Source organism: Rhinolophus ferrumequinum, chromosome 10, assembly GCF_004115265.2.
Source record: "Rhinolophus ferrumequinum isolate MPI-CBG mRhiFer1 chromosome 10, mRhiFer1_v1.p, whole genome shotgun sequence".
In the NCBI taxonomy this organism is placed as follows: domain Eukaryota; kingdom Metazoa; phylum Chordata; class Mammalia; order Chiroptera; family Rhinolophidae; genus Rhinolophus; species Rhinolophus ferrumequinum.
In genome coordinates, this window is record NC_046293.1 from 86340172 (window position 1) to 86363831 (window position 23660).

Genomic DNA, 23660 nt, shown 5'->3' on the forward strand with positions numbered 1-23660 from the left:
GGAAATGGAACAGAGCTTGGTGACTGGATGTGAGGGTGGCAATACCTCAGGTACTGAGTCTGTGGTTGTGCCATTTACTAACAGGAAACACCGCAGGGGGAAACACTGGGGGTTGGGCGAGATGTTACTGATTTAGTGATGAGTTCCTACGTCAAATTATCAATGGACCAGACAACAACAGGTCTTGTGCAGAGTAAGATGCAGGCTAAAGATCCTAACATGGCAGTAACTGTCACATAGGTGACCACTGGGGCTTGAAGTCACCTAAGCTTTAAAAAAGGAGGGTGGGGTTGGGGGGAATGACATGACAGAATATGACACTATGTTGGGAGGAGTGGATGTAGGTGACACAAAAATTAGAAAGTTGAAAAACAGTGAAAAGCAGAGAGGGAGATGGGGAGAAAATTGTGAAAGAATAGTGTTATCTGAGCCCAGGAAATAAAATGTATTAAGCAGAGGATGAAGAACAGGGTCTATAAGATGAGGTGAGAAAAATACACACTGGATTTGGAAACAGGAAGGTCACGAGTGCTTTCTGCAAGGCCAGTTTTAACAAACTTTATGGTAATTTTCAACAGAAACTATATAACACGGAGAAAACAGGTTCATCAAGCTGGTGCTAGATGATTAATCAATGATATCAGTACCTAATACAGGGTAAGCGCTTAATAAATGTTTACTATTGAACTGCGCCATATATGGTATCTCAATACTGTGTAACTGGAAAACATGTTTTTAAACGGGGGTGGGGCGGGGTAGATGAGATGGTATATGACAGTATATAAATATACACTAGATAAGAAAAGAATGTACGATAGCAGTAAGCCAACACTCACTTTAATCATAATTCTACATTACTTATTTTCACATTAACATAGATATTTCCATAAACCACAAAGAACTGAGCTAAGTATTGTACATTTTTTAAAGAATTTTTATTAAAAAGTTGACAGGAGCTGGTTGAAATTGTCACCATAAATATAAAATGTCTGTTACTATTTTGATTCACAACAAATTCAGATCTAAGTTCCCTGAAAAGCTGTAGTATCTAATATCATAATAGGGACGACGAGGTACTGGACAGACACCCTCTAAAGCTGACCACACACAAAGTGATTACTTTAACAGTCCACCCTTTATATTTACATCAGAAGCCTAATTTTTTTTGCCCAGCATTCATTTTATCATGAAATGTAGACAGAGACGGATGTAATTGTACCAAGGAAAAGAGCAGATCAAAACCTTTCATTTTTATTAAAGGTTTTGACAATGAGGGTTTCATAAAATGTCAAGAAATTCTATTGGCTGTACAATAACCTCTTATTTCTAAGTAGGAGACATATGCCATATAGAAACTGCTTTAATGTGTAAAATAATTCTGAATTCTCATTATAAAAATATTTGGCTAAAATACAAAACATCTTTGCAATAAAACTGACAATGTAGCTTAAGTACAAGATTTCAGAAATGTCTCCTGGGAAAAATGGAAATGTTTCCTTTTGCCAGATAAACTCTGAACAAAGTTAAGGTGCCATAAATTAGACGAAACTAGAAAGAAACCTTCTGTTAATAGAAAAGAACAGCATGTAATATATACTTCCTCCACGTCAAACTGACGACTACTAATGACAATAAGTTCTTATACATAAGAAAAATAGAATATGCTCTTCAGAAGGAAATGACATTACAAGATGATTCTTACAAACCAATCTCTTATCGAAGTTTCAATAGCTCTTCAGAGAACATAATCACAAAATGGGTAGAGAGAATTTATATGACATTAAAGAATTCCTTTATATTACAATACCCTTTTCAAATATAAACACAAATCAAATATGAACACACTTGCAAAATTGTGATTCTGTTAATTAAACATTTCTTTGAGACCACACTCAGCTACTAGCGACGTTTGGATGCAAAGGTTTAACTGGTGCTAATCTGGATAAGCCAAGGCGGAGACTCTGATTCGGAGACTTAACAGACACCCCTGCCTGTGGGCTGCTGCTGCTGCTGCTTCCAGATATTGCTGAAAGAAAACATACCACCTGATGCTGATAATATTAGAAATCTCCTAACAAACATACATTTACAAAGCAAAAAACGCAGCTAAGGCTTATTCTGCTATGCAGGCTCTATGGAGTTATAAACAAGATCAAAAAAATGGAAAGTAATAAAGAGCAGAAAAAATACAGTGTCACCTATCTTCAAACATCTCCAGAAGGCAAGGTAATGATACCAAAACTTTAAGCATGAAAACTGAAATAGCTTAAGTTGGGAACAAATAACATTGATTGTAAAGGGATAAAGAAATGAATGCAATTATAATTTCTAAAGTAGTAGAAAAATCTAATACATTTTTAAAACTCCTGCTATTTTTACAAGTACTCCTTTAAAAGGACCTATTTTTTAAAATATTAAATAACTTTAAACAGGACAAATACTGTTTTTTATTTATTTACACTGGCTTCATTCATGCTCCCACTCTAACGTAGTAATTATTTCCAAGTATGAAATTTCAAAATTTATCCACATTAAGTGTTCATAGTTGATTATGCCTGTAGTCATAAGTACAACTGTGTGTACTTTTTTCAAGGAAAGATTTATAAACATTCCCATGTTTCTAACCATCCGATTTATCCGATTTATACATTCTTAATTGAATGTATGTGCCATATATCAAATTCTTTCAACAAACTTTTAGGCTGTTTCTAGTTTCTCACAATTTTTCTATAAATAGTTATGAGAAGCTGACCACTTATTACTTTTTCTTCTTTTTAATTATTTTTTAAGAATAAATTCCCAAGACTAGTTTGTAGGGCAAAGCACAGGTTTATTTTTATGGCTTCTGTCAAGCTGTCCTATAAAGTGATTATAAATTCATAGTAAATAATTATACCTGCTACCCCACAATTCAGAGTGTACTGAATTATACTGCTTTTTTATTTTCTAGTTTGAGAGGTATAAAGTAGTATTTTATTATTTCTCTAATTATCAGTGACACTGAAATTCTTTTCATACTCACTTCTAGTTGTATTTCTTGGGGGCATTAGTATGTTTATGTCCTTGGCTCACTTTCTCATTGGGGGCTTGGTGGTCTCATATTTGTATAAAACAGATAACTAACTGCCTACCTGAGGGTCAAATCTAGCTCGCAGATATACCTATACTGGGTTTCAAAAAAGGAAAAAAAAAAGTCAACTTAAAAAAAACTATGAGATTTCATATTAAAATCTGGATTTCTGGCTTCTTTTGAAAAAATCAGATCTGGAAATAGCAGGCCCATAATCCTGCCTGTGAACAATTAGAAGGAGCTGAGCAGCAACTGTTTCCTTCCAAAAAGGCCTGAGCTGTCAAGTCCGACAATCCCTGCTCCCTCAAGTTTATCACATGCCCCCATTCCCTCAGAGACATCACTTGCCCTACCCGTCCACACAATCTATAAGCACTTTGCGCTTTATGATATTAACTCTTTATCCATCATTCCATTATATCCTTTTTTGTCTTTTTGATAATGCTACCTTTAAATTTCTACAGTCATTATATCATTTGTTTTAAATTTCTTTTGTTGGGAAATTACTAATTATTCTCAGAAGAAATACACTAAGGATTATCCTTTAAGTGATAATGGCATCATTATTTCAGTAACTAATCTTCTTCCTTTCCTTCTCCAAAAAACTTTTAAGTCCTCATTAAAATCCTAGAATTTTTAAACCAGAAAGGACTTTAAATATTATATAGTGCTTAATGTTTCAGATGATGAAATGAAGACTCCGAAATTAAGTAATCATGCAGTCTCAGGCCTAAATCTGTCTATTAATACCTAGTTATTACTAGGAGAATGACCACTGTACACCAATCAAGAAATGTCACTGCAAAGAAGTAAAGTAAACCTGAGTAGACTTGGAATGACTTAGAAAAGGAGAGGGGACAGATGAAGAAAGACATAATCAGAAAGAGGAGACTGGATAGAGAGGCTCTGACAGAAGAAGACATACACTGTATTTAGGGAACACAAAAATGTATCAGTTTCACTGGAAGAGAAGATTCATGTGTGGACAGGGAAAGTGTAGACAGAGCCAGGACTAGTTAGGAAGCCACCAGTAGTTGGGGCATGAAATGAACAGGGCCTGGATTTGGGTTTTAGTAATGTCAAGAAGGGTGAAGGTCAAAGAATTCTTGAAGCATCAATGAGACTTGTTGTGGAGCAAAAGAAAACAAAAAGAAGTCAAGTTTGTAGGAGCTGGAGGTTGCGTTTGCTAGGGCACTTGTTACATGCCGGGATTCCCATGTACAGGCCCTGACACTTCAGGCTGTGGAGGTCAGCGGGTCGCGAGCAAACAGATTTGTTGCCAAAATCACATATCAGGAACCTTAAATGTTACTTGTCTTTGTCACTGCAATTCTACTACTAGGAATTCATCCTAAGAAAATAATCAGGGGTGTGCCCATACATTTCTAAAATAAGGATGTTTGTGCTTATTACAACTTTATTTATAACATTCAAAAAAATACTAAACAACCTGCATGCTCAATATGAGGGAACGATAAATGATGAATGAATGCAAAACCTTTGTTTTGGAGAATATGTAACGATATGTGTAACATTTACAACTAGGAAAACCATCTACCAGTGGTAGTTCTCCAAGCCCGAGTCCTTGATCAATAAATATACCATACCTGGTGGGACCCACTTAGGTCTCTTGCTTTCAGCTGAAGGACTGCGTATTTGTAATGGTTTCCTAGTGGCCTCTGAAGAAAGAGAAACTTTTTTCGGTGAGGACTGAGATTCTGATTTGACAGCAGCTGGAGCAGAGTCTACTGAAGTCACTTATTTGAAAAATATCCATAAAAAAGTTTGTCAGGAAGATTAAGACTAGTATATATCTGTAAAAATTATAGTAGCATAATCTTCTAAAAATTAAAAAGGTAGTATCATTTTGAAAAACTCTTTTTAATCAACATTTATTGAAAGACTAAAACAGTCACCTTTTATGAGCATTTATGTGCTAGGCAGTGTAATATATGTAATATATGTAATATATGTAATATATGCATATATGCAATCGTATATGTTACCTTTAACCCTTAGAGCAACTCTGATACAGATACTACCATCACCACTGTCAGATAAGGAAACACAGAAGTTCAGCAATCTGCCTGTAGTTTGCTAGTAAATGTTAGAACCAGGATTAGGAACCAGGTCTGACTCCCAAGCCCAATTTCATATTTCTAAACATTACACAACAGTGTCTCAGTGTGTCAGTGAGACAATACGAGGTCTGACAATTAAGTTTGCAAATTCATCCTAGAAAAAGTGCTACATACCTCATTGTTGAATATCACTACGGTCACCTTCAAAGTACTCCCCTTGGGAAGCTATGCACTGATGCTAGTGCCTAGTCCACCCTTCAAAGCAATTTTGGAACTCTTTTTCTGGAATGGCCATCAGAGCTGTCGTCATATTACCCTTGATGTCCTGAATGTCATCAAAATGTCTTCCTTTCAATATTTCCTTTATCTTCGGGTAAAGAAAGAAGTCATTGGGGGCCAGATCAGGTGAGTAGGGAAGGTGTTCCAATACAGTTATTTGTTTCCTGGCTAAGAACTCCCTCACAGACAGTGCTGTGTGAGCTGGTGCATTGTCGCGATGCAAGAGCCATGAATTGTTGGCGAAAAGTTCAGGTCGTCTGACTTTTTCACGCAGCCTTTTCAGCACTTCCAAATAGTAAATTTGGTTAACTGTGTGTCCAGTTGGTACAAATTCATAGTGAATAATCCCTCTGATGTCAAAAAAGGTTAGCAACATCGTTGCAACAATTTTGTGAACTTACTTGTCAGACCTCGTATATTAGCCTCTAGGGTTACAAAGAATATAATTCATGAATCCTGCTCCCAAGGAATTCCAATGGTCGTCACTAGACTCTTATAGAAAGGGCAGCACAGTAAAGATGTGCGCAATGCAGTATGGTAAGAGCTATGACAGACTCTAGAGGTATCACAGTAGGAAGGAACCCATAATCTGTGTATATTATCTGCGTAGATTTAGAAGTCACAGGAGGTGGGTGAGGATAATTTGAGCCAAGTCAAGCCTGGAAGGTAAAGATGAGTTAGAGGAAGTTTTCCAGAGTAGAGCATGCAAAACTGGCAGATGCAAGTTCCAAGACGAGCTACTTGTCCAGTAAGGCTGGAGCAGGAATGGCAAGGGTGGGAAAGGGAAGCGATAGACAGGGTGCAGATCACTGAGGAAGTGAAGGAGCCACGTAGTTTTCTCAGGAGGACCTGCATTTAGAAAACATCTTTCTGACAGTAGTATATGGCAAGTAGACCATTAGTAGGCTCTTACGGTAATCTGGGAGAGAGGTGGTAAGGGCCTGCACTAAGGGGGAGAAAGAGGTATTGGATCTCTTTTAGTACTCAGATGGGGGAAAGCAGTGGTGGAGATGAAGAAATAATCATGACTTGCAAGCTCCTGCTGTGCACACACTGCTGGATGGTGACATTAACCCAGAGAATAAACACAAGAATGGGAGTAGGTGGTGGTTTTTTTGGGGGTAGGGTGAAGGGGATGATGGGAGGAGAGGTGGACTATAAATTCCCTTTCAGATAATGCTTGCTTTGAGATCCCTAGGGGTATCTGAATGCATATGAACAGGACCGTTTTCACCATATCCTCTCTTTAATGTTAACATTTCTCCTCCCTACATCAGCACTGCCTGGCAGCTTTTCTGCGCTGATGGAAATGCTGTACCTTCTGTGCTGCGCAATCCCACAATTCCATAGCCACTAGCCTCCTGTTATTCTCCAGCACTTGAAGTGTGGCTGGCAAAACCAAAGGACTGACTGACGCTTACATTTTGTTTACATTTAATTAACTTAAATGGAATAGAGCTACATGTGGTTAGTGGCTACCACATCGGACAGCACAGATCTTGAAATTTCCTCTGTCAAGGGAAAAATTATAACATGGGCAAATGAAAGACACTACATTATTAGTGGAACTAGAAATATAATCCATCTTGCCTAATTCTTAATCCCATTGTTTAGGAGATAAATTTTACTTCCAATATTATATATTAAACTTCTTTGTGAAGCAACTTGCTCCAAGGTATACAGAAGACTTTATATGGTAAATTCCAACCTGGAAACTGAAATTTTATTTTTAGTTTTTAATTTGTCTTAGGGAGGAACCATAAACAAACATTTAAAGAAAATATAAAATATATTCATATTGTTAATGATTTTTTTCATATCACAGTTTGTGGTAGGCCCTGCACAAATGTCTACATCCTGATTCCCCAAACGTGTGTAGCAACGGGACATAGCAGACGTCACTAAGGGTCTTGAGGTGGGGAGATTAGCCTGAATGATCTGGATGGGCCCGATGTACTCACCAGGGTCCTTACAAGTGACAGTGAGAAGCAGGGGTGGGGGTAAGAGTGATGTGATGTGAGAAAGTCCCTGACATTCCTGGCTCTGAACATGGAAGTGGGCCACAGTCAAAGAACACAGGCGGCCTCGAGCAGCTGGAAGAGGCAGGAAAATGGATTTTCCCCTAGAGCCTTCACAAAGGAACACAGCCCTGCTGATAGCTTGATTTCAGCCCAGTGAGAACCATTTTGAACTTGTGATATGCAGAATTGTAAAGTAATACACATCTGTAGTGTTTTAAGCCACTAAGTTTGTGGAAATTTTTTGCAGCAGCAACTGGAAACTAATACACAGCTTTATTTCTAAAAAGCTCTGCATGTGAAATGTAATTTCTGGAGATGAGATCAACTTGTCAATTGGAAAAACACTAATTAAAACCTCTTTTATTCCGAATACAGTGGAGAGGAATATAACTCAATCAGCACTTAATTCTTACTACTTAGCAAATACTCAGGAGCATGCTATCAAGGAAAGAGCAACTTCTATTCATAAATGGAGTCTGAGTAATGGAAATTTCAGTTTCAAAGAGCATATATATTAAACAACTAAGACATAAATATATATATTAATAAGTAGAACAAATAAGATTAATGAAAATTATGTTACAATAATTTACCACATATTGTGAACTCAAAAGCATCCTAACTTCTTTTACGAAAGAAACAGGTATTCCATGTTCAAGTTGTCACAAATTCCAAAAGTTTGCAAAAATGGTTACTAACAGAAGTTGTTTTGAAAAAAACGAAAAGGCTCAAAACGTGGCAAAAGAGTTCTGAAGTCAAAGATTAAGTCAAGCATGAAATCAAGAAAGTTAGAATCATGCAAAGTTCCCTGTTTAATATCCTGGAGAAAATGTGGTCCAGTGGATAGGGCTTAGGCTCCGGATGGACAAACCTGGGTGCAAATTCTAGCCCCTCACTCACTACTAGCTGTAAGAATTCCAACAGATTATTTAAGCCTCTGAGCCTCAGTTTTCTCACAGTATAATGCAGGTGACAATAGCTAGCTCAGAGGGCGCTGTCAGTGCTAAAGGGAGGTGATACATAGGAAGCGCTAGACAGGTAGTGGAGCTCACTCCCCTCATCTGCTTTCTCCACTCACCCTGCTTTCTTTACACATCTTAACTAGAAAGGAACACTCACGAACTGTTAAGGAGAACAAAGGCAAATATAAGAAACACCCATTAAATAAACCAAATACATTTCCTTCATAAAGTGTTTTGGACTAAGCTTACCCAAAGGATTACATCTGGATTTAGGTTTCTTCTCTTTCTTTTCAACTGGGGATTTAATCTTCACTCCTTTCTTTTTAATTTCTTTAACTTTACTTTTTCTTATAGTGACGTCTTCATCATCATCTTCACTCTCACCAAAATCAGAATCATTCTCAGAATTTTCACCTAAAACAGAAGAGTCCATACTTCATCTTTGTTTTAAGAAGTAAGGCTTCTATGGCCTTGACTTTATCTCTGGCTTTTGCATATTCTTGTGAACCTTTGTGCTAAGCCATTTCCAGTGGCAAAACACTGCCATGACGGAGAGCACGGCTGCCTGGGTTTGAATCCTGGCCCCTCCACTTACATGCTGTGCGGCCTCCGACATGTCGCTCACCCATGGCACTGTGCCTCAGTTTCCCATGTATAAAATGGAGGTAACCAGAAAACCTGTATCATAGGGTTGTTGTGCGGATTAACTGAGTTAACATAGGGAAGGCATGTAGAATGACATCTGGCATACCGCAAGCAAAGTAGAATTGTTTGCTATTACTATCGTCATTATAATTTCCTATCAGTAATCTTTACTTCCGATTTTACCAGCTTAACTCAGTAACTTTTGAAACGAATGGTAGGGTATAACATTAGCTACTCTTTCAAAATGATGACCTTGATGGTAATAATAACAGTATACCTTCCTTAATCACATAAACTTCAACATTCTAGAATAGAAAAACATTGGGAATTGAGGAGCAGGGACTAACCATACAACAACCTTAAGAGACTAAACAACATAAAATATTTTTTTAAAAAAGATAATCCTATATATGATTTCATTTGGGACACACCTCTAACTTCCCACAAACTCTTTTCTGTCCTCCATGGGGTGATGTAAGCCAGTGAAGCAATATGCTAATTAGGCACACCTGCTCTGGAAAAAAGTATGGAGAATACCTGATAGTTAAGCAGTACATGCTTATTGCAGAAAATGTAGACCACAATAAAAAGTATTAAGGAAAAAGAAGGCCTGCGCCCTAATTTTACCACTCACAGATAACCACTGTTATGCCCACCATATATACTATCTTCCTATTTATCTATATGAAATATATTTTATATAAAAATACATGTATGAAAAATTTTAAACGTACATAATAGTAGACAATAACTATTCAACAATCTCAGTATTTTGGTGCTTTTGTTTCATCTCTCTCTCTTTTCTTTTCTCTTCCCTTTCCTTCTTGGAGTATGTTAAAATACATCCGAGGCATCGTGTCATTACACTCCTATATTCTTCAGAATGCATCTCTAAGAAACATGGACTTTTTTAAACAAAACAATGTCATTATCATATCTAACAATGGAAACAAGAGTTTTGGAGTGCCATCTATCCAGTCCATATTAATCACTTTCAATGTAGAGCAATATCCCCCACCATGCCCTTGACTTATTGAAATAACCAAGTCAGTTGTTCTATAAAATGTCCCACATTCTGGATTTGTGTTTTCTTCCTCATGGTGTCATTTAATTTACTCTTGCATTTTCTGTGAGCTGGAATTTTCTGAAGACTCAATTAGAATCAGGCTCACCTTCTTATTATTTAGGGGGGGCAAGAATATACTTCATAGGTGATGCTCTGTACTTCGGTAATATCATATCAGAAAGCACATAATGTACGGTTGTCCCACTCTGTGTTGGTTCAGCTGATGCCAGCCTGAATTCTCCACTGTAAAGATCCTCATCAGCCTTCCATTGATGATCTTTGCCTAAATTAACGATGGTCATTATGATCTTCAAATTGTAATTTCCTTATTCTATCATTTTTTCCACACAAATAAAATTTTTAAAAAACAAAAGAGTAATCAACCCACATATTCACATAATGATTACTATGTTATATAGAATAAGGCCAGAAAATCACACAAAGGCTATTATAAGTAGTACCTTTCAAAATCAAGTAATTATTTCTGGAGTCCTAAGAGGATCTAGGTTCACGGATGGCAAGTAGTAGGGAAGTGTCTCCAAAATTTCAGAATATAAAATCTAGGACAGTTCTGGTATTGCATGTGTTTTTGGCTTGAGAGGAATAAATGGTAGGAACTGGGCAAAACTCTACTGAACAAGTTTATCTAAAGATGGGGTCCAACTTAGCTTTATGAGTTAATGGAGAAAGCAGTCTAAATAATCTGGAGGTGGGAAAATGGGAGCCCCCAGAATCCCAAGTCATCAGCATACCGTATTGGAAAATCTGGAAGGCCCAAACACTTAGGTTATAGATTCTGGGAATATTTAGATGTCCTTAACAAAAGTCTAATATTCTCTGCAATTTTCACTTTTCTTTCCCAAATGAAGGCCACAGATGACCCTTTCTCTTCTCATCGAGGTTAAGCCAATGCTGGGGAAAAGCTCTGACATGTTACCTAAAGAAAAGGAGCCTGCTCCAAACTTGAGGGTGTGTGAAATGATAATAGTTGCACATTCGAGTATAATAAATAATCACCTTTGAGGGGATTGGAGAGTTGTTAGTCATTCTGGGCTTAGGGTGAATGAAAATAAACTGTTGCTCCTTAAAGTACACTAAGCAAGGATGAATATGTCTGTCTTTCAATTTAAGGTAAAGCAGGCTTGGCTGGAGTAGGTTAAGGAGGTTTACACGGCCGGAAGATGGTGTAAGGCTTTGTACTTCTGGGGTGGGACAGAAAAGGAGTCAGAAAGTTAGAGAGGCAAGGAACAGTGTTTGCTTAAAGCTTAGTTTGTATATCCACAGTGCAGGCTAGATGGCAGTTCTCACTCTCTCAGCTAATGAGCTAGCTCCCTGTAAGGGATGAAGGACTGCTTCTCAGGGCTGGACCATATGCGTTTTATAGGGAGAATAGCCATACTTGGAGTTTAGTGCAAACCATAATAATGTACTATGGAAGAAAACCAAATCAGATGTGAAAGAGCTAGAGGAGAAGCAGTCATTTTAGTCCACAAGTGACACGAAGGTGAGAACTTCTGCATCTTGCACAACAGAACCTAAGAATGTTTAAGTATCTACTACAACATCAACCACCAGCATGACTTTCTCCCAATGTCCTACCCGGTCTAACGTCCAAGAATTCAGACATTCCATTTATTGATTAATCATTTTTACTACAACGGCTTCCCGTTGTGATTATTGTCCTAATTACAATAGCAACCCTCATTATCAGAATTCACAATAAAATCACCATTTGACAATCACACTTTCCCCAAACAACTGTAGGTCCTGAATCTGTCTAAAGGAAGAATAATTTCCAGTTAGAAATAATTTTTGCAGTCCTCATATCCATCATAACTTCAGAGCACTCATATTTCAATAAACGTTTTCCTTCCTACTTGTGTTTTCCATATCCTACATCATTGTTCACCTGTACAAAACTTAAAAGACTATACTTCTCTCAAACCTCTGGCTCGTATTTCATCTCAAAAATATTTCCTTATGTAGAATTGAGTAACAACCTGGAACCAAGCTATTTATTTTTGAAAAACGATTTCCTTTAAAAAGTTTTTGAATTTTGGTAAAAAACATAATATAAAATTTACTATTTTAACCATTTTTCTTTTTTAAGACTTCATTGGGGAAGGGGAACAGGAGTTTATTGGGGAACAGTGTGTACTTCCAGGACTTTTTCCAAGTCAAGTCGTTGTCCTTTCAATCTTAGTTGCAGGGGGCACAGCCCACCATCCCTTGCAGGAGTCGAGGAGTCGAACTGGCAACCTTGTGGTTGAGAGCCCACTGGCCCATGTGGGAATTGGCAGCCTTCGGCGTTAGGAGCACGGAACTCCAACCGCCTGAGCCACCAGGACGGCCCTATCTTAACCATTTTTAAGTGTACAGATCAGTAGAGTTAAGTACGTACCGTGTTTCCCCAAAAATAAAACCTAGCCAAACCATCAGCTCTAAAGCATCTTTTGGAGCAAAAATTAATATAAGACCCGGTATTATATTATATTATATTATATTAAAGACCCGGTCTTATATTATATAAGACTCAGTATTATATTATATTATATTATATTATATTATAAAGACCTGGTCTTATATAAGACCTGGTATGATATTATATTATATCATACCAGGTCTTATATTAATTTTTGCTCCAAAAGATGCATTAGAGCTGATGGTGTGCTAGGTCTTATTTTTGGGGAAACACGGTATATTCAAATTGTTGTGCGATAGACCTCCAGAACTTTTACATCTTGCAAGACAGTGATTCTGCGCCCATTAAACAACTTACCATTCTTTCCCCCCCCCGTCTCTGCTAACCACCATTCTTCTTTCTGTTTCTATGAATTTGACTATTTTAGATCCTCATATAAGTGGAATCACACAGTATTTCTCTTGTGACTGGCTTATTTCACTTAACATAAGGTCCTCCAGGTTTGTCCAAGGTGTAACATGTGACAGAATTTCCTTTCTTTTTAACACTGAATTAATACTCTACTGTATATATAGATAACATTTGACTTATCCATTCATCCGTCCATGGATATTTGGGTTGCTTCCACCTCTGGGCTATTGTTAACAATGCTGCTGTGAATGTGGCTGTGCAAATATCTGAGACCCTGCTTTCAATGCTGGATCATATGGTAGATCTATTTTTAATTGTTTGAGTAACTGCCATACTGATTTCCAATAGCGGGTGCATCATTTTACAATCCCACCAGCAGCGCACAAGGATTCTAATTTCTCTACATCCTCACCAACCCTTGCTATTTTGTTTTTCTGACATCCTAATGGGTGTGAAGTGATATTTCATTGTGGTTTGGATTTACATTTCTCTAATGATCAGTGATATTGAGCATCTTCTCACACGCTTTTTTTTGGCCATTTGTGTATCATCTTTGGAGAAATATCTATTCAAGCACTTTTAAGAGCAGATGGGCAATTTTAAAGTCAGTATCCAAATCATGATTTCCATAAAACTTCCTATTATAAAATGGTTCAGGAGACATTACCGGACATGGGAATGCAAATAACACAATGCTATTCTTTTTAAATATCTCTACCTCTAAACATAACCCATGAATTCCATAAACCCAACAAATAAAGCAAGTGATTTCACTTCCACTTACAAAGCAAACATTTTGATCCTTTATTAAAGATAAATTAATTTCGTTAGTGTGCTAAGTAGTCTGTCAATAACTTTAGAATTGCTTATTGATTTTTCTGACAGGCATGCATCAAATAATGATACTGACATTCTGGGGGTGCTACAATTATGCCTAGAAAAGACCCTGAAACTGCCAAGGAGTTATTTTGACTATACTGTTTCTTTTGTGTTGTTTTTTGGTATTATATTAAGTAACCTTAAGTTGGGAAGCATTTAGTCCATGCTTTGCTATGCTTCTTGAGGGTATTCTCTTTCCCGGCTCCTGCTTTTTGTGCTCCACTTACATTAGTGTTTTTCAAAGTAAGATCCATTGACCACTGCCTTGGGATCACCTGGGTCACGTAGAGGGGCAGGTCTGGGTTAAAAAGCAGACTTTTAGGCTCTATCCTGCTTTCCCCTTTTTCGTAGCTCTTCTATGACACTTGACAAATTATGTACAACAGGTCCTCAAATAATGTCAGTCTGTTCAATGTTATTTCGTTGTAAGGTTGATGAGATGCCATAGGAACTTAATTCTTGTTTATATCAATCAATTAGCCTATGGTAAAACTGGTTTTGTTACATGGCGTTTCACTTAGAGTCACAGAACCTGTCAAGGACGCTACGTGAGAACTTACCTATTTGATTATTGGCCATGTCCTCTCACTCAAATTTAAGCTCCTGGAGGGAGCTGATTTGCTCACTGCTGTATTCTGAGTGTCTAGACTACAGTGCACATAACAGGTGCTCAAATATTTGTGGAACAAATGCTGATGAAGAAATCTCTTATTGTTTGTTGATAGCATGTTATAATCTATCAAAACATAGCATCTGATTTGGCATAAATTTTTGCATTTATTCCTTTCAATTTTTAATATGTCATGATGTACTGTCAAGGTCACTATGCTTCCCATTTGTCCTAAGTTCTGAGTCTGAAAACAACTGTCACAATAAATAAAGGTTTCCTATCACTTCTATCCAAAATATTTTTTGTGGTTTTCTACTACTTACAAAAAAAGTGTACACTTCTTAGAATGGGCCCGAGACCCCCAGGGTTCAGTGCCAGCCTGCCTCGTGAGCTGCTCCTACAACATTCTTCCTGCGGGGCTCACTGAACTCTCACCGGGGTACTTGCCTGTTCCATTGTTCATGCTTGTCAGTCAGAAATGCTGCTTTTCCCTGTAGTTTGCCTAAATGCTACTCATTTTTCAAGGCATGACTTAAAGGTCACCTCCAGATAAAGCTTTTCCCCAAATGCCATATCTGAATTTAACCATCCTGTGTGTTCCTCCAACTTGCACACACCACATATTTAGCACAGTGCTCTGCACACATGAATGTCTCTTAGAACATTTCACTGAATTTCCATAGGATTAATTTTGAGGTAGGATATCACTTACTAGTTGCAAAGTCTGGTTTGGAGTCATCAGCACTATCGCCATCACTGCCTTCCAGAAGAATCTTCCTTTGCTGTACCCCAGCTTTAGATGCTGCTTTTCTTTTCCCTCGAGCACCATGCAAATCATCTTCCTCAGTAATCTTATCCAAATCTTCAGGGGAGGCATAAAAATCAATGGAAAACTTTTTGTGACAGGCAATATGTAAAGAGCTGAGAGTAGACGCCTATTCAGTCTGCTGTTTTTATTGGCCCAGCTATATCCCTCCCCGGCTTCTAGTAATAGACCACATAGCCCAACCTGGGCCAATTATAATACATCAGTCTCCTGGCAACAGAGTCTGGTAGACGGGTAAGTCCAAGACCCAAAATGAGAGTCTCTCCCCAAGAATTTCAAAGTGGAGCTGGGAAGACACAGCCCCTTTCTTCAGTGCTCAACTGCTGTTGATTACAAGCCATGGGTCGTCAGGACCCTTCACCAGGGGAGAAACTGGGTCTGCAGTGAAAGAAAACTAAAACAGAAAGAAGCAAAGGAGAGAGATGAAGGGCACCTTCACGAATGTAAAGATCTTGGATCTAGCTACAGTTTTAGAAATGTAAATACAAATTTGAAAAACAGCATTGTTGTAATAAATAAATATTATTTTCACTATAAAAACTTACCTAAATAATCACCGGCTACACTGCAATTGGAGATGTGGGGAGACTTATCCATTGTTTCTGTTTTACTACTGCCACGTTGGTCAGTGCCTAAATATAAGGAGGAGGTAAGAAGAGACAGGTGTTGATTCACCAGCCAGTGTCTAGAAGGAGGAAGATTCGTGCTAAAATGTAACAGCATCCAGATACAGACAAACGATTTAAACTCAAACTGGCACAATGACTTCACTTGGAGAGGCTAGCATATTTTTAGGAGTTTGGGCTCTGAAATGAAACAGTTAATCAGACTTAAGTTCAAATTCAGGCTCTACCACTTAAACTGGCTTATATGACCATGGGAAAGTTGCTTATCCTCTCTAAGACTTAATTTCCTTGTCCATAATACGGAAATAAAAATAGTGTGGGGATGAAGTGGGGTTACTGTGGGGGATTAAATGTCAACCACATATGGAAATTGCTCATTGTAGTACCTAGCACATAGGAAAGTCAATAAGTATTAACTATTATTTCTGTGTAGGCAGGACCATGCTTTTACTAACATAAAGACTCTTCAATCAGTATAATAATCTTAAAATGATCTAAGGTGTTTTAAAAAGGCTTTAAGTCATGATAATTCGTACTGTTAAGTCTCAGTGTTACAAAGCGCATTATTCTGTGAGAAGTGTTACTTCCAAGGAAATCCTGCTACACATTCCAGAGTCTCTTACAGGCGAGAGATGGATTTAATTTTCTCAATTTTAGATATAATTTATGACAATTCACTTTTTAAGTTTCTTTGATTCCTCATTACCAAAAGGCCCCCTAATCAACACTGTCTCCTTTATTTTCAAATAGGAGGCAATACTGATTTAAATATCTATACACTTAAAGAAGCTAATGGGCTAAAAATATCTCCAACATAAAGGAAGTTAAACTAAAACAATTTAATCCAGAAAGCATTTCACCAGTTTGGATGTCTTTTCCAGGAATAACTTCTGCGTCTCCAGAATATAAGTATTGATATCTGCCGCAGAGTTACCAGAAAAATCAAAGGAGAAAAACCCATAGAGAAATCCAAAAATCATACATCCCTTAAGTCTACTGAGCTTGCTAACCAAATTAGTACCTTTAACCTTTGTAAATAATAAAAATTACCATCATTAGGTCATGTTTAACTTGAATTTTGAGAGAACAGAGGTGGATTGTTACGATTGTACAGATTAATGCATTTGATCAAGAAATTAAATTTTCACTGTATACAAAAATGTAATCTGAATATCCCCAAGCTCACAGACCAGGTCCATCCTCAACCTCACTTTGGCTGTTAAGCAGAGATGTATGTATGTATGTATGTACGTGATTTATGCAGCAGAATAAACTGAATCCAATCATACCCTCTGCAAATTGTGCCATTCATGGTCCAAAGTATTAAAATTGTACTCTTTCCTCTGGGAAATCTCATCCAAAGAAATTATTATAAAAGCAATAAGAAAGTTAGAAAGAAAAATATATGGAAAATAAAGTTACTTTTATCTTGAGACTCCTCCACATCAATGACTGTCGGAAGTTCCTTCACTGATAAAGCCAGTGCGACTTCCAAGTCTCTCTGGTAGAGCTTGTCGTCTAAAGCCATCCTGGAGTAGATACACAAATAATAATGAGTTTTTTAAAATGATCAATCTCAACTAAACAGAAAAATTTGAGATTTTCCTGAATTACCATATAAGAGTTGCTAACCTCACAAAAATGTTTTTCAATGATAATCATGATCCTCATTGACTTTTAAGGATGAGACTTCTAAAAGGTAGCAATGTCGTGTTGTAATAAGAGATTTGACATATGTGCTGTTGCACTTACTGTTTCCTTTCATTGTAATGTCTGTCCTTACCACCAGCTCACCCATGTGGGAAGCACCTACCTGCTCAACCTGGAATAAGACTTGGTTCACAGGTCACTTTTTTTTTTCACTTAGAAATGACCTCACTCACACCTCCTCAGACAGCTATTATAGGTCTTACATTTAATTTAAAAAAATGTTTTTACATTTGTTTCTCCCAATCTAGACTTCAGCAAATAGTTCCCCAAGTACTTACTGTGTATGAGGCACTGCACTAGATAGGACACAAAGGTCCATCAATGACTCTGCCATTAATGAGGCGGGTAGAGAAATAAGACAGACTAATAATTATCCCATATAAGCAGATTATGTCTCCTGTTCAAGGTGGTCAAAAGTGCTATGGTGCGTAACAGGAAGAGAAACCAAAAACAGAGAAGGTTGCACGAAGGAGGAAATACTGAGATGCACCTTGGAGGATTTATTATTTTTCTAAAACAGCAATTTTATTGAGATATAATTCATATAGTATAAAATTCATCCTTTTAAAGCATACAATTCAGCAGTTTTCAGTATATTCAGAGAATTATGAAACCATCACCATTACCTAATTTCAGAACATTTTCAACACCCCAAAAAGAAATCCTGTATCCATTAGCACTCACTCCCCAGCATCTGGCAACCACTAAACTACTTCCTGTTTTTATGGATTTGTCTATTCTGGACACTTCATATTAATGGAATCGTCCAGTATGTGGTCTTCTGTACCTGGCTTCTTTCCATTAGCATAATGCTCTCAAGGTTCATCCATGTTGTAGTTCGTATCAGTACTTCATGTCTCTTTATTGCTGAATAATACTCCATTGTATGGATAGACCACATTATCCTTTCATCAGCTGACAGACATTTGGATTGCTTCCACCTTTTGACTATTATGAGTAATGCTGCTACATTCATGTACAGATTTTTGTGTAGGCACATGTTTTCATTTCTCTTGGCTATAGGCCTAGGCTGAGTCATATTAATAACTCTGTGTTTAACATTTTGAGAAACTGCTACTCTGTCTTCCAGTGTAGCTGTTCCATTTTACATTTGCAGAAGGAATGCATGAAGATTCCAATTTCTCCACACCCTCCACAGCACGTGTTATTGTCTGTCTTTTTGATTATGGCCATCCGAGTGGGTGTGAAGTATTACCTCACTGTGGTTTTGATTTGCATTTCCTCGATGGCTATGGATGTTGAGCATCTTTTCATGTGCTTATTGGCCATTTGTATATCTTTTTTGGAGAAACGTCTACTCAAATCCTTTGCCCTTTTAAAAATTGCATTATTAGTCTTTATTGCTGAGTTGTAAGAGTTTTCTTGTAAGAGTTCTTTAAATATTCTGGATACAAGTCCCTCAATTATATGATTTGCAAATATTTTATCCCATATGTGGGTATTTTCACTATATTTGAAATATAGTGAAATGATCAAAAACAGAAATTAAAAAAAGAGAGAGAGAAAAGGAAAGAGAATGACATGGACTAATCTTCTCTACGTTAATTAACTTTTCTCGTACTTGTAGCAGTAAACATCACATGACCCATGATCCATTTGTTAACATTCCCCTTCTGCCCATCTCCTCTCCACACTACAAGTTTTGAGCCTCTCAGGGCTTCCTTCCCTCACTCTCTTCTCTGCTGGTGTTAACTAATGGAATTCCAAGGCTAGTCTAGAAATTACAAGATCTTCTCACTGCTGGACAAGTCTCAACAATATAAAGAGAAAATATTTTTGTTCTGCAGAAAAACACATGGTTTTAAATTTTATAAACCTGTCCTTACAAATGTAATTTTTAACAAAGTAGTCTTGTGAGACTGGACTTCAGAAACAGGTATGGGGTCATGTAAAAGTAAGTTATAACTTCAAAACTTTACAAGTATGATTGTCTTAATATTTAAATGGGTATTTCCTTACATGTTTATGAATTTCTTTAAGTCAGAAAGTCAGAAGAGGATTAATGGTACATCCTCGTTCTCCTATAGGCACTAAATAAAATAATACCTATGGCTCTGCTCGAGCTCTAATTTAAACCAGAGGCCGCATCTGTCTCTTTTTTAACACATCTAATATCATGTATTTACTGTATGTCTTACCTCTCACCTTTTTTTAGGGGTTTTCTCTTGCAATGGGGTATCTTCTTTCTGGAGATTCTTCAGTTTAGATGTTGGTTCTTCTAGTTTTAACTCCTTTGGTGCTGTTCTAGATTTCTTAGTTAAATGTCCAGTTGCAGAAACAAAATCATCTATTTATGTGTGAATTAAAAATAAAAGAATATATGAAATTCCTTCTTCTAAGTAAGAAATAAATAAAATTATTTTCTTAGCAGTTGAAATTCATTACAGTGGGTGTTCAAGTTTTAAAGATTAAGCAAATTGTTTAATTTCCATAATTCAAAAAATGTTGATATACTCTCTTTATTCTCACTCATGTTTTTCAACTTTGTTTTAGTGGCCTTATTTATTAAAATATCAACATATCAAAAACTAAGTCACTAAAAACTGATATAGTTCTGTTCATACTCAACATAAAACTACTGCTTTAGCTTTTAAAGCTAAAAGCAGCATGTGTCATGTATGCATGACATAGGTATGCATACCTTCAGGATACATGTAGTACTAATCACATACTTTAGCATTTATTAGTACATGTTGTCTCTTTTATGCTTCCTCATGGAGAAATATAACTTGTGATTGCCTCAACCTCTACCCTATAATGTCTATAACACAACTGGCAATTTATAAATATTTGGTGACAGACAGATGACAGTGATAAAAAGCTACAAATTATATTTTATAGTATTTTCTCCTAAGTCTTACACACACTAAGGCTGTGCCCAAGGCAGAAAACAGATTCCTTCAAACCTCAGAGTTCCTAAGCATTTGACTCACAGAAAGTTCTGGTGGTCTGAGAAATACAAAACCTACTTCAAAGTGAATGTAATCTAGCCCAATGTTTCTTAAGCTTTTTGACCAAAGTTGCCGTAATAGCCTATATATATATATATATATATATATATATATAAATACATAACCCAATAGGGTATACATAGTTTAAGCCTAACCTTTCTTCAAGGTCTTATTGTATAATTAATGGGGATTTCACATTATATTCTGTAACATATTTGTGCCTCAAAAAAGTGTGTCCCTTCCTAGGGGAAGGGAGAAGAGACAAACCCCACCTTGAGAAACATGGTCCTAGAGTAGTTTTGACCTAAGGAAACATTTTACCTGGATCTATTCATTTATTACTTACTTACATACTTCTTGTCAGTATAATTATCAGCGTAATTATCCCAAATGCTTAAAAATTATTTTTGCAGGCCTACCTCTTATGCAATTGGGTAATATGTTCAAATATATATATATGTATATATAATATATAAATATGTAATAAATAAATATAAAATATAAATAAATATATATATATATATATCTCATATACATTTCTCAGGAAACAAATTTGCAAATCTTTTAAAGTAAAAATAAGAATCTCTATTTACCATCACTGTCGGAGTCCTCAAACTGTGAGTAATTGACCGGTTTTTTATGCCTATGATCAAGACAGAAATTTTTCATTTACACAAACATCAATTTTCTCACCCCAATCCTTAAAACCATTAATTGTCTTGAGTAAAGAAAAATGTGTTTGTATTCTCTTGAGAATACTTAAACTTAAAACACGATTTGGATTTTACAGGGATTTAATATTAGCTGAAATAGTTATTTGATATGCCTGATAAGAAAAAAAATTAATTCAGAGAACCCACAAAGTTAAAATAATCAACATAGTTAACACTTACAATTTATATACTGTTTAATTGCTGTGGGGCATTTAAAAGTTTCTATTGTACATATTCTTTTCTTTTATATGTGCATTCTGTCTTCCTTGTTATAAACTTGACACTAAAAGTCATTTTCTTTTTTTTTTTAAATCTCACCACAATACTAAATAATGTTCTGTATGCAATGGGCACTTAAAAAATGGCGAGTGACTTTGTACTTGCCACCTGAAACGAATCTTTATACCACTTTAGAGGACACTAGAAGAAATTCTGAGATTGAATAATAGTAAAATAAAATCAAAACTCTTTAAAAAAAATTATGCTCAACGGTTAAGCTATAATGATATAATTCTTACTGCTTCATCAAGCACATTCTCTCTTTTTCACTCTGAATTGTAGCAATAAAGAATACAACGACTACTTGTACAGTTCGGTGCCACCTGTCTTGTTTCGTGTGAAGGTGCCAGTCATTTGACCATCACTGCAGTGCCAGTAACAGAACAATGAAAAAAGCAAGTAATGCCTTAGTATTATAATGAAAATAGTTTTGACCACATGAACCTCCCGAGAGGGTCTCAGTGACCTGCAGGGGTCTGCAAACCATAATTTGACAAGCTATTCCAGACAAAGGTATCATGTATTCGCTGCTTGGATGTTCAATACCCATTTCAAAATTAACATGCTCAAAACGGAACTCTTGATCCCCCTCTGAACTTGTTCCTTTAACTAGTCTGCCACACTTCAGTTAGTAGAAAGATCATCCATTCAGTAGCTGAGGCTAAAATACTGTGAAGTCATTCTTGATTCTTTTTTTCCCTTGCCTCCACATCTACTTCATCAGCAAGTTTTCCAAGCAGTTCCTCCAAAATACATCCCAAATTCATCTGTCCCATTCCATGTCCACTGATAACACCCTACTCCAACCACTACCCAATGATACAATAGTCTCCTAATCGGTTTCCCTGCTCCTCTTCTGGTTATCCCGTCTGCCATTCATTCTCCACCAGTAGCTGCAAGCAAACTTTATAAAACCAAAATTAGATTTCTCTCCCCTACTAAAAACTCTCCCCTGACTTCCCACTGCACATAGAATAAAATCCAAACGCCTTTCTAAAGCCTACAAGCCCTCTCTGCTCTGGTCTTTGCCTATTTCTGTAACCCAATCCCCTACAATTCTCCCCACTGCTTGCAAATGCTACAGCTTTCGTGGTCTTCTTTCTGTCCCTCAAACATGGTCAAGCTCAAGGCCGTGGCTCTTGTTCCCTTTATTTTACCAGGATTCCCCCAGATTTTCATTGGCTAGTTCCTTCTTGTCATTCATGCTTCAGCTCATGTGCTATGTCCTCAGAGAGGCAACACCTATTTAAACTAAGGTTTTCTTCCTTCTTACTCTCTCTCACATTTCGATGTTTATTTTTGGTCCCCTAACCTCACCCCTTGACTAGAATGTAACCTATATTATATTCCATAACTTTACTAAATGAATGGCTGACCCTACGCCTCCATAGCACTCAACTGTGGTTAAGGAGAGGAATAGCTTCAAATAGTATAATGGAAAGCACAGAGGATTTGGAGCCAGGTGACTTAGGTTTGAGTATTATCCTGCCATTCACCAGCTTTGTGACTCAGGTAAACTGGACTTTAGGCCTAGAGGTTTAAATACATAAGATAGGGATACCTAAACTGCTGTTATCAAATAACCACAGTGATGAACAAATGAAGTAACACCTAAGGAGGAGCTGGGTGCAACGTAAAGTGCTGTTCGTACGCTGCTATACAAGGTCTTATCTGAATGGGGTGGGTAAAGAAACGGCAATAGCTGCGAAGGGAGGAAAAGAGAAGGGAAAGGCTAGAATGCTAGGATACTTCTGGAGAATGGATGGCCCTCAGTGGAGACTGGACAGTTTCCCAGTTGCCGTCCATCCCACCGCACCATCGCTACCCTCCGTCCTGCTCGTCCCTTTCCCCTCAATCGTGTGGAGGTGAGGCTGACTACAGCGTCTTCCTCCTCTTTTCTCCGCATCCCCGCCTGATGTCTTGAATTACTCACCTCACAGGCCGCACCATGGCTCCCTTCAAGCCTGGATCTTTGCAGCTCTGAAGTTCTAGTTGGCAGCAGTGGCGGTTTCAATTCCCGCCCAAAAACAGACACCGGAGCTCTCCGCCCCCTGCCACCAGTCCTCCAATGATGACCAGCCATCCTGA

The 23660-nt window shown here is 37.2% G+C and overlaps 1 protein-coding gene across 1 annotated transcript; it reads right to left on the reverse strand.

The window, feature by feature from the left end:
• Nucleotides 1-958: 958 nt before the first annotated feature.
• Nucleotides 959-23631, reverse strand: RAD51AP1 (RAD51 associated protein 1). Its single transcript, XM_033116245.1, has 9 exons — nt 23506-23631; nt 21174-21223; nt 19775-19916; nt 17321-17427; nt 15818-15904; nt 15159-15308; nt 8663-8827; nt 4678-4827; nt 959-2026 (listed from the first exon to the last, which is right to left on the reverse strand). The coding sequence occupies exons 1-9, from the start codon at nt 23520-23522 to the stop codon at nt 1893-1895; spliced, it is 1002 nt and encodes a 333-aa protein (XP_032972136.1). The 5' UTR covers nt 23523-23631; the 3' UTR covers nt 959-1892.
• Nucleotides 23632-23660: the final 29 nt, after the last annotated feature.